Source organism: Neomonachus schauinslandi, chromosome 10, assembly GCF_002201575.2.
Source record: "Neomonachus schauinslandi chromosome 10, ASM220157v2, whole genome shotgun sequence".
Lineage (NCBI taxonomy): Eukaryota > Metazoa > Chordata > Mammalia > Carnivora > Phocidae > Neomonachus > Neomonachus schauinslandi.
This window is the reverse complement of record NC_058412.1, coordinates 111,111,369-111,124,787: the sequence shown is the minus strand read 5'-3', so window position 1 is coordinate 111,124,787 and position 13,419 is coordinate 111,111,369. Positions and strand designations below refer to the sequence as shown.

The 13,419-nt window shown below is 50.4% G+C and overlaps 1 protein-coding gene across 1 annotated transcript in view; it reads left to right on the top strand.

The window, feature by feature from the left end:
* Positions 1-10,712, top strand: part of CCM2L (CCM2 like scaffold protein) — a 16,318-nt gene extending 5,606 nt beyond the window's left edge. Inside the window, exons 6-11 of the mRNA XM_044919034.1 lie at positions 6-224; positions 3,677-3,812; positions 5,514-5,577; positions 8,479-8,608; positions 9,176-9,314; positions 10,258-10,712. Of these exons, the coding sequence (XP_044774969.1) occupies positions 6-224; positions 3,677-3,812; positions 5,514-5,577; positions 8,479-8,608; positions 9,176-9,314; positions 10,258-10,568 (999 nt within the window). The 3' untranslated portion in view covers positions 10,569-10,712. The remainder of the gene's footprint in view (positions 1-5; positions 225-3,676; positions 3,813-5,513; positions 5,578-8,478; positions 8,609-9,175; positions 9,315-10,257) is intronic.
* Positions 10,713-13,419: the final 2,707 nt, after the last annotated feature.

Here is a 13,419-nt window from a genome sequence, read left to right as displayed (position 1 = left end):
GGGAGCGGCGGCAGACGTTCAGCGGCAGCTGGGAGCGGAGGCACGCCGGCGGCGGCGGCGGCGGCGGCGCGGGCAAGCCGGGCGGCAGCTGGGAGCGGAGGCAGGCGGGCGGCGGCGGCGGCGGCAGCTGGGAGCGGCGCCACCCGGGCTCCAACCCGCTCGACCCGCAGGACCCCAGCCCCGACGCCTACTGCAACCTTGTCATCCTGGCTGTGGCCAACAGGGTGAGCCCGAGGGCACCCGGAGCCCCTGCGCCCTGCCTCCCGGCCGCGTCCGGGGTTGGAAGGCGTCGCTCTCCACCCCACCCCGCTCCGTTCCTGGGGTCTTTCCTTCCCCCTCCTGAGGCCCTACCTAGGACTTCAGGTACTACCTGTGTATCCACGACGCCAAAGGGCTTCTAATCCCCAGCCTGGACACCTCCCCCTTGCCATCCCAATGGGATGGAAACTCAAAACAGCCCAAACAGACTGGATCGAACCCCTCCTCCAGCCCTGCTTTCTCCCGCGTTGTCAATGTCCGCACTACCACGGTAACAATCATGAGGACACTCATTACCAGCACGAATGGAATGCCAACACATGCCAGCAAGGAACCAGCATTAACACATTTCATTCTCTCACTAACCCCTAGAGGCAAACATTACAAGCCTCCTCATTCTAGAGAGGAGGAAAGTGAGATCCAGAGGTCACACAGGAACCAGGTGGTGGTTTCAACAGAGACCAGGGAAGTTCAAGCCTGTACTCTTGTTAACTATGGCAGTCATCCAAGGCAGAAGCCTTCCATTGTTGCCTTTCCTCCCCTCGCCCCCATTCTCCATATTCACCCTTGCTTTTATTCATTTGACCATCTTTATTGAGCACCAGCTTTGTCCTAGGCATTGGGCTAAGTGCTATGGATGCAGAGATGAGCAAAGACATATTTGGTGCCCTCCCTTCGGGAGCTCAATCTAGCAGACACCATCAAGTCCTGAGTTGTCTAAACTTTTCATCTGGCCCAGGGCCCCCAACCCCTCCCCCCACCCCGTAGTACCCTAGCGAACAAAACAGTCTTATGGCATTTAAAACACTGAGAACTCCAAATTTTATCTCTCAGCAAATCTCCAGGCATGTTTCTCCAATCGGCCTCTCCATACGGTGGGCTAATGACTATCTCAAACTTAACACATCCAAAGCTAAGCGCCCAATCTTCTCCCCCAAACCTGTTCCTCCCTTGGTCTCCCTGTGTTGATTAATGGCAGCTCTGTCCTTCCCTCGTTCAGATCAAAACCTGGCAGTGATCTGTGACTCATCTTGCTCTCACACAACACATATCCATTCCGTCAACAAATCCTGTTTGCCTTATTTTTAAAATCTATCCCAAGCCTATGTACTTCTCCCCACCCTCCACTGTCCCGACCCAGGTCCACGCCCCATCTTCTATCATCCAGATCATGCATTTAGATCACAGATTCGGCTCTTGCTTATAACCTGATCCCCCCACAGTCAGAGCCGTCCCGTTAACACATAAGTCTCATCATATCATGGCTCAAAATCTCGCCGTGGCTCCCCATTTCACTCAGAGTAAAAGCTAATGTCCTTACAATTGCTTATAAAGCCTCCCACCTTATCGTGGTGGCTGAAGCCCATTTCTTCTCTGGCCTCATCTCTTTCTAGGTCCCCCTTTCTGCACTTCATTCCAGCCAGACTGGTCTCCTTGTAGAGTGCCAAGAGACCTGTGCATTCTGGATGGTTCACTATGGTATCTCTGACACCTAAAACAGTGCCTGGCACGTGATAAATATTGAATGAATGGATGAAGTGATGCGTATTATATTCCTATACCTTGTGATGGGGACCAAGAAGAAGACAAACAGATTGCAGTGATAATGAGGGAGGAGATCCATTTTCCATAGAGAAAGTGAGTTTGTGCCTTTTAAACTGAAATGTGAAGGGGAGGAAGGAGTCAGCAAGGCGAATTGGTAGGAAAATGAATTCCAAGCAGAGGGAACAGTGCTCCCTGTCTATCTCATTGGACTGTGAGGGCTTGAGGGTACAGACCTCATCTAATTCACCCCTGAGACCTCAGAGTCTGGCCCAGTGCCTAAAATAGGGCTAAATGAGAATTATTCCTATCCTATGAAGAGTTGTTTTTCAGGAGTATCTGATTCTCTGGCCTCCTATCCAAGGACTTGTGGTCCCAAGGAGGGCACAGGAGTTAGAATCAAAAAACCTGAGTGCCTTAGTAATTAATGCTAAGAACTTGCTGTGTGAGCTGGAAGAGTCACCTAGCCACTCTAAGCCTCAGTGCTTTTAACTATAAAAGAAGGATACTCTCTCCCCTGTCTGTTTTGTAGGGTTATTGTAAGGATCAATCCTGCCTCTCCTGGGTTACATTTTAATTCATACCCTGGGCTTTTTAGAGGCACAAAAGAGGAAATGGTACCATGAAGATGGTCTCATCAGTGATTGTCTTTCTGGATCTCTTGCTTAAAGACATAAAGAGGTAGGGGCACCTGGGTGGCTCACATGGTTAAGTGTCTGCCTTTGGCTCAGGTCATGATTCCAGGGTCCTGGAATCGAGCCCCGCATCGGGCTCCTGGCTCAGCGAGGAGCCTGCTTCTCCCTCTCTCTCTGCCTCTCTCCCTGTTCATGCTTTTTCTCTCTCTATATATATATGTATCTCTATGTCTCAAATGAATAAATAAAATCTTAAAAAAAAGAAGACATAAAGAGGTAAATTAGGAAGGCAAATTCCTCTTCAAATTTGCAGTCTCAAGAAACTTTCACCCAAGAATTGAAATTCCTGCCTCCTATCAGAGACTGAAGTTTATGTATTCATCCTACTTCCATTATTGCCTTGGGTGCCAGAAAGCTCACATCTAAATATGGCATCCAGTAGTAGTAACTATGTTGAGCCTAAAATTTTCATACATGTAATTCTTCCTCCTCCTAGGAGGTATCAGGAGTCCTGGGTTCTAGTCCTGGCTAATCATTTCACCTCTCTGAGCCTCAACTTCCTACCGGAATTTAACTAAACTAGGGCTTATTTTATCTTATTTTATTATTTATTTTTTTTTTTAAGTAGGCTCCACACCCAGCATGGAGCCCAACATGGGGCTTGAACTCATGACTGTGAGATAGAGACCTGAGCTGAGATCAAGAGTTGGATGCTTAGGGCGCCTGGGTGGCTCAGTTGGTTAAGCGACTGCCTTCGGCTCAGGTCATGATCCTGGAGTCCCTGGATCGAGTCCCGCATCAGGCTCCCTGCTCGGCAGGGTGCCTGCTTCTCCCTCTGACCCTCCCCCCTCTCATGTGCTCTCTCTCTCTCATTCTCTCTGTCTCAAATAAATAAATAAAATCTTAAAAAAAAAAAAAAAAAGAGTTGGATGCTTAACCAACTGAGCTGCCCAGGTGCCCCTAGGGCTTATCTTAGATAAACTTTAGAAGGTCCTATGAATCCCCTAGAAATCTGGGATGCATTTTTCAGAGCAGAAGACAGAGTTGCTGCTGGACTCTATTACAGAGTTCAAGATCCAGAGGATGGCCATACAATTTTGATGGGGAATGCCCTCCAAGTTGATTTAAAGGTGCCCATAGGTGTGTGTGTGGCCCTCCGAGCCTCCTCACACTGTTTAAGGGGGCAGGGGTGTCCTGAGCACTGGAGAGGCCTGAGCGCTCTGTCCTCCTCCCTGGGCCAGGATGCTGCCGAGGAGTCCTGTGCCCTCATCTGTCAGGTCTTCCAGATCATCTACGGGGACCAGAGCATTGAGTGCGTGGACCGGGCTGGCTACCACTACACGTCCACGCCCGAGCGGCCGTGGCTCTGCAGTCGCAGTGAGTACTGGAGCTGGCTGCCCCCCGCCCCCCGCTGTGAAACATCCCAAAGGCCGGGGAGGGGGGCTGCCCCAGGACTCAGGGCCAATGAACGCCTTTAGGGGTCCTGATCTCTACCACAATTACAGTGTCCTCCCCCAACCCTGCTGCCCTTATGTAGTTAAAATAAAATGTCAGTTTTCATTATGACCTCAAACTTAGCTTCTTCACAGATATTCTGGTTGCCAGATTCAGAATGAGCCCCTCAAAGGTGAACTTTTTCCCCCGCTTTCATTTTTGATGTACTTGCTTTGCAGAAATCCAGGCACATGCATTGTCTATTCACTGAGCTGTCTAGCTCCACTAGGAATCTAGGTCAAAACCAAGATTTCCAGACCCACCCTTGAGTGCAATCAAGGGCTAGAATGAGAATGAGCTGATAGAGGCATTTATTGAGCACCAACTATGTGCCAAGCACAGTACCAATGTGCCAAGTCTTATTTAATCCCCATAGCGACCTTGTCGGTCCTATTTGCCACTGTATCCCCTGTGCCTAGCACAGGACTAGGGACACCACAGATGCTCGACAAGTGTTTTTTGAGTAGATGAAAGAACTCTCTGAAGCCTTATGATTCCAGTTTTACTGATGAGGACATTAAGGCTCAGAGTAGTCAATAAATTGCTCAGGGTCTTACTCAGCGAGTAAGTGGGAGAGTCGGGATTCAAACCCAGGTGTGTCTGATTTCTAAAGCTTCTACCTGCAGATCCTCCCATGCTACTTTCCAGGCCACTAAGTGACTTTCCTCAGCCACAGCCCCCTCAATGTGCTCCCTGTTTGCATAGCTCCAGCAACAGAGCTCTTTCCTCCTGGAGGCACTCCCATCCGTGGGAACCGCGGTTATTGGGAAGTTGGGATGGTTCATCAACTCTCACAGGATGATGGGTAAATTAATGAGATAAGTCAACCAGTATTTCAACAAATTCATTCTATTCAACAAATATTTACTGAAGCATCTGCTATCAGCAGGATGTACCGGGGAGCAGAACCAGACGTGGCCCTGCTCTCACAAGGCTTGCTTTGCTGAGGTAGGCCCACAGTAATTACATAGTTACACAAGGAAAATGTAGCCACATGTTGTACTCTGAGAACACAGACTGAGGAACCGGCCTCACCTGGGAAGTCAGGGGGGTGTGGTGAGGAAGTGACCCTGAGTGAGCCAAGATCAGAAGGGTAAGGTTAGTGGATTCAGAGAGGTAACAGGGCTAGGTAGAGAGCAAGTTCTCTGTAAATGGTGCTTCTATCCTCTCAAGATTTGAGGTTCTTTCCCTCAAAGTTCTTTTCTTTTTCCTTGCCTCAAACACAGTTTTCAAAACATTACCTCACCTGTTTCCTCACCTGCTATTCCCAAGACCCCCATGAGGCAGGCAGGAAGGTGGTATTGTCCCAACCTTGGGCAAGTTGAGGGCCAGGAGAGAGGAGGTGAGTTGCCCAAGGTTGGCTGTGTGTTGGTGGTGGGGGTAGGAATCATGGTCAAAATCTTCCAGTGGCTGCCTAATTTCACTCAGGGTAAAAGCTAACACGCTTACGGTTGCCTACAAGGCCATCCATGCTCCAGCCACCATCCCAACCACAGGGAGGGGCTGAGGCTGGGGCCTCAGGGAGCTGGGGATGTTGGTCCCTGGTCTGCTGCCTCTAACCGCCCCTCTGTCTCCTGACCCCAGGTGAGAGCTGCCGCACGGATGGGACTTACGCCTACGACGCCGACTTCAGCTGCTGCAGCTCCTTGTGGGTACCACCCTGCCCCCCTCCTACACCCCTGCACAAACCGGGTCACTCTTCTGGGCATTCTTGAGCCCCCCGTGGGCAAGAGAGGGTGGGAGAAGATGACCCCACCTTGATTTGTGCTGATGCCCTGGGCCCTGGTGGGGGGAGGGCATAGGTAAACTGATCTCTGTGGGCTTCAGTGAGCTCAGAGGATCCAGACCCAGACTCTGACAGGCCCAGGGGAGAGCCAGAACCCAGACCTGGGCCCATGTAGGCCTGCAGTTCTCTGCTCGTCATCCAGACACAGTGGCCTGCAGAGCCCAAACCACAGCTAATACCAAAAAATAATTTTGGTTTACTTTAGTTTTAATTCCATATAGTAGAAAACCCTAAAAAAAGATAGAGCTTTAAACAAGATAGCTTTTTCCCACCTTGTTTCTTATATAAAATAAACCAGGAGTTTATGGCCTTATGGTCAGCAGGGGTCCAGGCTTCTCTTCTCCCCACTCCTTGGCGCTTGCTCCCATCCTCAAAGTCACCTCATGGACCAAGATGATGGTCATAGCTCCAGTCATTGCGGTGGCCTGCCAGGGGGCTCAGTAAAGAGCTTTGCTGGGAGTCCCACCTCATGCCTCTGCTTGTGTTGCATTGGCCAGAACTTGGTCACATGGCCACCACGAGCTGCCCGCAAGTCTGGGAGTGCCGCATTAACAAACTCACCTGGGAACATTGTCCAGGGTTCTGTGTAGTATGACCAACCCCTGCCTCCAGCACTGGGGGGGGGGGAGGGGGGGGTTCCCAGGACATGGGAATTTCAGTACAAACACCAGGGAAGTCCCAGGCAAACTGGAACAAGTGGGTCATGCTGGTTCTGCTAAGGTCTAGACTTGACAGGTAGCAATCTCTGCCAGTAATATACGCCTTACTTTTTTTTTCCCTCTTTGGTGGCAATATATTCACCTTCTTTTTTTTTTTTTTTAAGATTTTATTCATTTATTTGAGAGAGAGAGCACATGAGAGGGGGGAGGGTCAGAGGGAGAAGCAGACTCCCTGCTGAGCAGGGAGCCCGACGCGGGACTTGATCCAGGGACTCCAGGATCATGACCTGAGCCGAAGGCAGTCGCTTAACCAATTGAGCCACCCAGGCACCCTATATTTGCCTTCTTAATACTGTGTGCTCTTGGGCCAGTCCTTAAACAACCTGATGATATCCCCCGGAGAGATGGCAATCATGATAATGACTAACCTTTGAGCTTGCTGTGTGCCTAGTGCTGTTCGATAAAGCACTTCATTTTTTTTTCAAGTAAACTTTACCCCCAACATGGGGCTTGAACTCATGAGCCCAAGATCAAGAGTCACATCTCTACTGACTAAGCCAGCCAGGTGCCCCCAAGCGCTGCATTTTTTAAAAAAATCAACGTAGCAACATTACAGTGGCTATTGTTTATTTATTGCTTGTAGTCCATGACTCTAAGTGCCATATGAATAGATTCCTCCAATTCTTGTGACATCAGTTTTTGTCATCCCACTTTACAGATGGAGAAACTGAGGAATAGAGAAGCTAAGCAGCTTGCTCAGGGTCAAGCAGCTAGTAAGTTGTAGGCCTGAGGTTTGAACCTGAGCAGGCTAGCTCCAGGTCCACATCCCCTAACCACTATGCTATATTGCTTTTCTGTAGGTAATAACGCAAGATGGTTCTGGAACAATTTAGAAACCAGGAGGCAGGTTGATCTTTATTTTAGGTAAAAAAAAAAATTTTTTTTTTGAGAGAGAGAGAGCAGGGGGAGGGGCAGAGGGAGAGAGAATCTTTTATTCTAAAAAAGATTTTATTTATTCATTTTGAGAGAGAGCGTGTGTGTTCATGAGCAGGGGGAGGGGCAGAGGGTGAGAGAGAGAGGGAATCCCAAGCAGACTCCGAGCTAAGCTTGGAGCCCAATGTGTGGCTCCATCCCACAACCGTGAGATCGTGACCTGAGCTGAAATCAAGAGTCAGATGCTTAACCAACTGAGCCACTCAGGTGCCCCAGGTTGAGTTTTTATTAAACAAGATTTCCTCAGTACCTATCATGCGCCAGAGACTGTGCTGTGTGCTAGGGTTACAGTGGGGAGCAAGACAAGGATGAGACCTGTGCTTGGCACAGGGCAGGTACTTAACAAGGAAGAAACCAATGTCCCTGCTTTTGCGTGGTTTATGGCACAAGCACAGTGTCTAGCACAGGAGACAATGAAATCATGATTTAATAGAAATAAGCATTAATGATAAGCACGAAAGAGAATAAGCACCTCAGGGTACTGAGAGAGAGGCCATGGGAGCCTTCCTCATCTGGGGAGTCCGGAGGGCCTCTCAGAGCTGATGACACTTGAACTGAGACCCAGAGGAGGAAAAGGGAAGAGGGCCCCAGGCAGAGGGGCAGATAGTGCAAGGATTCTGAAGCAAGATGAAGCTTGGTGCATTTGAGGAGAAGCCAAGAGGCCGCCATGGACATTGATGGGGGTATCTGGAAAGGCCTCTCATGTCATGGCTAGACTTATGGGTTTGTGACCACATTTGACAGAGGATCTAACCCAGTCATTGGGACAGGGGGTCAGGGAAAACTTTGTCAAGAAGGTGACATTTAAGCTCCAGTGATGAATAAGAGTTAGAGGGAACAGCATGTGCAAAGGCCCGGGGGTGGAGAGGCACTTGGAGTATTAGAGGAGAAGAGAGAAGGCAGAGTGGCCTGAGCATGCAGAGCAAGGGTGTGATGCGGCAACAGAGGCAGCCGGGGCCAGATAATGTGGGGCCTTGGAGGCCAAAATGGGATCTAGGGTGCGGCCTCGGGCCCAGAGCATCAGTAGTTGTGCCTTCCCAGCTCCACCTGCTGCAGGGAGAGGAGCTGGAGGGAGCTGACTGGGGGCCCCCCTTTCTGCCTGTCTCTGCAGCAATGGCTCCCAGGATACATTTGAAGCGTGTTATAGTGGTACGTCCACACCCTCTTTCCACGGCTCCCACTGCAGCGGCAGTGACCACAGCGGCCTGGGCCTCGAGCAGTTGCAAGATTACATGGTCACGGTGAGCTGGGGCAGGCAATGTGGACAGCACAAGCAAAGGCCCGGAGGCTGGAGAAAGCACAGGGAGTATTTCGGGAATCATGAATAATCCTGGACATAACTGAAGCAGATGTTGAAGATCAGGGCGGGATATGAGGTTAGGAGAGTAAACTGAGGCCAGCTTGTGAAAGCCTTAGCTAGCGTCAGCTAGCATTAACTGAGTGTTTGCTCTATATCAGGCACTGTTCTATGCACTTTTTATGCATTTATTTTAATCCTCTTAATGGCCACAGTAGGAGGTACTGCCATTATCCTCACTACATATAAGAAAAGTAAGGGTCAAGGAGGTTGTCACGTACCCAAGATCACAGAGCTGACCAAGGGGCCAGGATGTGAACTTAGGCAGCTTGAGTGCACAGCCCATGCTTAGATGCAGCCCAGAGGGTCTTGATGCCCCCCAGTAGGCCATGGGAGGGTTTCAAGGGAGGTCTTGGCCAAATATACCCTTACAGATAGGGCTCTGGGTCTTTTAGGCAAAGGTTGGGTGGGGCTTGCTCCCCGGGACTGATCTTGAATGTTGTCCCTACAGTTGCGGAGTAAACTGGGGCCCCCTGAGATCCAGCAGTTTGCGGTGCTCCTGAGGGAGTACCGGCTGGGGCTGCCCATCCAGGACTACTGCGCAGGCCTGCTGAAGCTCTACGGAGACCGGCGCAAGTTCCTCCTCCTTGGTGAGCCACCTGCCACCCCCCCCCCCCAAGGTCTGCCAAGGCCCCTACATGGTCCATGACATTCCCTATCAGGCATCAGGCTGGAAGTGTTCACTCTTATTCTTCAGCCTCCAATAAAGCCAAGATCGAGAAATCCATGGTGCTTTTGAGGAGAAAGGTGCAGAACAGAGGATGGACTTGCTTGCAGTCCCGGGGCCTAAGAAGAGCACTAATACAACCATTCACCTTCATAGCAAAGCTGGGTGAGGGGATGATTCTCCCCATTTACCCCATGGGGCATCTGAGGCTCACAGAGGCTAGGGAGCTTGTCCAAGGTCACACAGCTGGTAAGGAAGGCTAATAATAGCACCAGGAATGGTAGTACTAATAAGCTAACGGGTATTTTGCAGTTACCCTGTGTCAAGCATCATCCCATTGAATGCTTCAGTTTTGGAAAGTAGAACCTTATTGCCCCCATATTGCAGATGAGGAAACTGAGGCTTCCCATATTGCAGATGAGGAAGCTGAGGCTCAGAGAAGCAAAGTAAAGTACTGAAGTCGCATAGCTAATGAGTAGAGATGGAAGCCAAACAAGCTGACTTGTCTGGGACACTCAGTGTGTGTGCTAAGCACCTCCTCACATCCCTACCGGGAGAACTTGTGCAATTATCTCCGTTTCACAGGCGAGGAAAGTAAGGCTCGGAGTAGCTATTTAATGAGGATCACACAACGAATAACTGGGAATGTAACTGTTACAGTAACAAGCTAACCTGTAGTGAACATTTACTCTGTGCAGAGCATTAGGTCATTATTCTCTGGAGCAGAGTCGAGGAACTTGTGCAAGGCCACACAGCCAGCCAGCGGCGGGGTGGGGATTTGAACTCAGATCTCTGCAGAAGGTGGTTCCAGTGTGGGAGGGGGAGGGCTGAACCTCGAGGAGTCCCCCTGCCTGTCGGCCCCGCAGGGATGCGGCCCTTCATCCCGGACCAGGATATCGGCTACTTCGAGGGCTTCCTGGAGGGGGTGGGCATCCGCGAGGGTGGCATCCTCACCGACAGCTTCGGGCGCATCAAGCGCAGCATGAGCTCCACGTCGGCGTCGGCGGTGCGCAGCTACGACGGCGCGGCCCAGCGGCCCGAGGCGCAGGCCTTCCACCGGCTGCTGGCCGACATCACACACGACATCGAGGCGCTGGCCCCCGATGACGAAAGCACGGACGAGGAGGCCCGGGACTCCCCTGGCGGGGGCGACGCAACTGAGGACAACTACCTGTAGCCGCAGCCCATGCGGTCGATGGGGACACACCTGCACTCCCGCCTGTGGGATCCCGGGCCCTGGGACGCCCCTCGCACAGGACGCGGGCCTCCACTCCCCGGGGTGTCCGTCCCTACCCTCGGGGCTCCAGTCCCTGCAATACCGAGAATGTCCTGCAGGAGGCGGGACCCTAAAGTCCTGGGCAGTCGCCTGGGGTTCAGCAGGCCCTTCGGCCAGACCCGATTGGGCAGCGCCCTGCTTTGTCCCACTAACCCCAGGCGCGGCCCCAGGACAACTCGTCTTTCCCGCGACTCCCGCAGCTTTCTGGAGGCCAAGGGAGGGATGACGGGTGGGCTCCACCTGCTGGCGGACTGAGAAAAGAATTCCCAGAGCCCACAGACCGCTGTTCCTCCTGTTTTACACTTTGAGAAACTGAGGTTCAAAGAAGGGGAAGAAACTTGAGGGAATCTCCTATTTCTCCTTAGATATTACTTCAAACTAACCATACTAAATAGCGTCGAGGGTCTTTTTAGGGCTCTAAATGGCAGGGTCGCCCCTCCCCTGATGGCAGAAATTGGATCATCAGTGTGAAATAGAGGTTTTTCTCTACTGGCACTTAAGTCAGAAATAGGTGATCGGGGTCCCGGTCCTGGCCCTAAGACTCTGAACAAGTTGCTTGTTCAGGTCTTGGATTTGGAGCCAGACAGACCTAGGGCTCCTGTCCCGTTAGTGTTCTCACCTCTTGGTGATTTCCATTCCCTAATCTGTTGATGAGGTGCGCCCCTCCCACTTCACAGGGTGGTTCTGGGTACTAACAAAAGTCAAGACCTTAGTGCTGGGTCCAGCACATGATAGGCACCCAATAAAAGCTGTTCCCTTCCACATCTAACACTTTCAGATTTGGTCTGCCTGTCTTGCCTGGGAGCAGTGGGGTGGGAACTGAGGTGGGGGGTGGGCTGTAAGAAGACCCTTGGGGAAATTTGTGAAGAGGAAATAGGACTTGCTCCTCACGGCTCTATGACACCCTGGCTCTGGGTTCAAGCCCCAAATGAAAAGTCCCCAAGACTTCACAGGCTGCCATCATGGGAGTCCGTGGTCGTTGAAGAAACCTGATGGCAGGGTTGGAGAGGTAGAGAAGTCAGCGTAAGGACAACATTCAACATGGCCTGAGTAAAGGCTTGGAGGCTAAAAGGGATGAGTCCTGAGAGAATGTCAGAGACTCACACAGAATTGCTAAAATTCATTTGCAAAACTTTACAGAGCCTTCCATGTTGAGACTGTGAGGTAGGTACAATTATCACCAATTTTAAAGTAACATTATTAGGGCTTCAGGTCCAGAGTTCCATGATTTATACCCAGTTTGTAGCAAATGGCCATCCCATCGTAATTAGTCCTTTAAGGCCCTCTGATGTTTTCTTTGGTTTATTTCCCCCTTCTAGCCACACATTCCCCACACTCCTTCCCCTCCCCACTGTGTGCACCCACCCTACATGTTGATATATGGCCCTGAACATAAAATACACAATGCTTTGTGTGTGTATTTACCCTACATGAATGGTGTTGTGTAAAGATCTCATTCTGTTGCTTTCTTTTTTCACTCCATCATATGAGTTTTTTTTTTTAATTTTTTTTTTTAAGATTTTATTTATTTATTTGAGAGAGAGAATGAGAGAGAGCACATGAGAGGGGGGAGGGTCAGAGGGAGAAGCAGACTCCCTGCCGAGCAGGGAGCCCGATGCGGGACTCGATCCCGGGACTCCAGGATCATGACCTGAGCTGAAGGCAGTCGCCCAACCAACTGAGCCACCCAGGCGCCCTCCATCATATGAGTTTTAAGATAACCCATGTTGCTGTGGGAATATCTAGCTTATCACATCAAATTGCTGCAAAGCATTCCAAGCTGAGCATCCGTGGTTTTATTTATCCACCCCCACCCCCACCCCAGGGATGGACACCCAGGTGGCTTCCAACTTCCTCTCACCGCAAACAACACTGTGATGAACATCTTTGAACATGACCCTATGGGCCTATGTGAAAGTTTCTTTGGACCCTATACCCAAGTGGAATTAGTAAATCACATATGTGTTTTAAATGTCACTAAATTCTATTTGTGGCATGTGAAGGATGCTTGTCTCCCCACATTTTCATTTGCTTTTACATTATCCGACTGTAATTTTTGCCTATAGTTTGGATGTAAGGTGGCATCTCGTTGTTTGAATTTCTCTGATAATATGAGATTCAGAATCTTCTACACTTGTCAGGCATTTGGGCTTCCCCTTCAGTGAACTGTCCATTCATGTCTTGGGCCCATCATCTATTGGGTTTCCTGTCTTTTTCTTGTCAATTTGCAGAAGTAGCTTGTAAATTTTAGGTATTAATGCCTTGTTGGATGTTGATGTTCCCAATATCGTCTCCTAATATGTTGCTCATGTCAGGTTTGTCTGGGGTAGTGGTTCTCAAACTTTACCATGCACCAGAATCTTCTGTAAGGCTTGTTAAAACACAGATCACTGAGCCGCCCCCCCCCCCAGAGTTTCTGACTCAGTAGAGCAGGGCTGGGGCCCGAGATTCTGCTTTTTTTTTCTTCTTCTTTTTTTTTAAGATTTTATTTATTTATTTGAGAGACAGCAAGAGAGGGAACACAAGCAACAGGCAGAGGGAGAGAGAGAAGCAGGCTTCCTGCAGAGCAGGGAGCCCGATGCGGGGCTCGATCCCAGGACCCTGGGATCATGACCTGAGCCGAAGGCAGACGCTTAATGACTGAGCCACCCAGGCGCCCAGATTCTGCATTTCTAACAAGTACTCAGGTGATGTTGATGGTCCAGGGAGCACACTTGGCAAACCACTGGCCCATTGTGTCTTCCTTTGAACA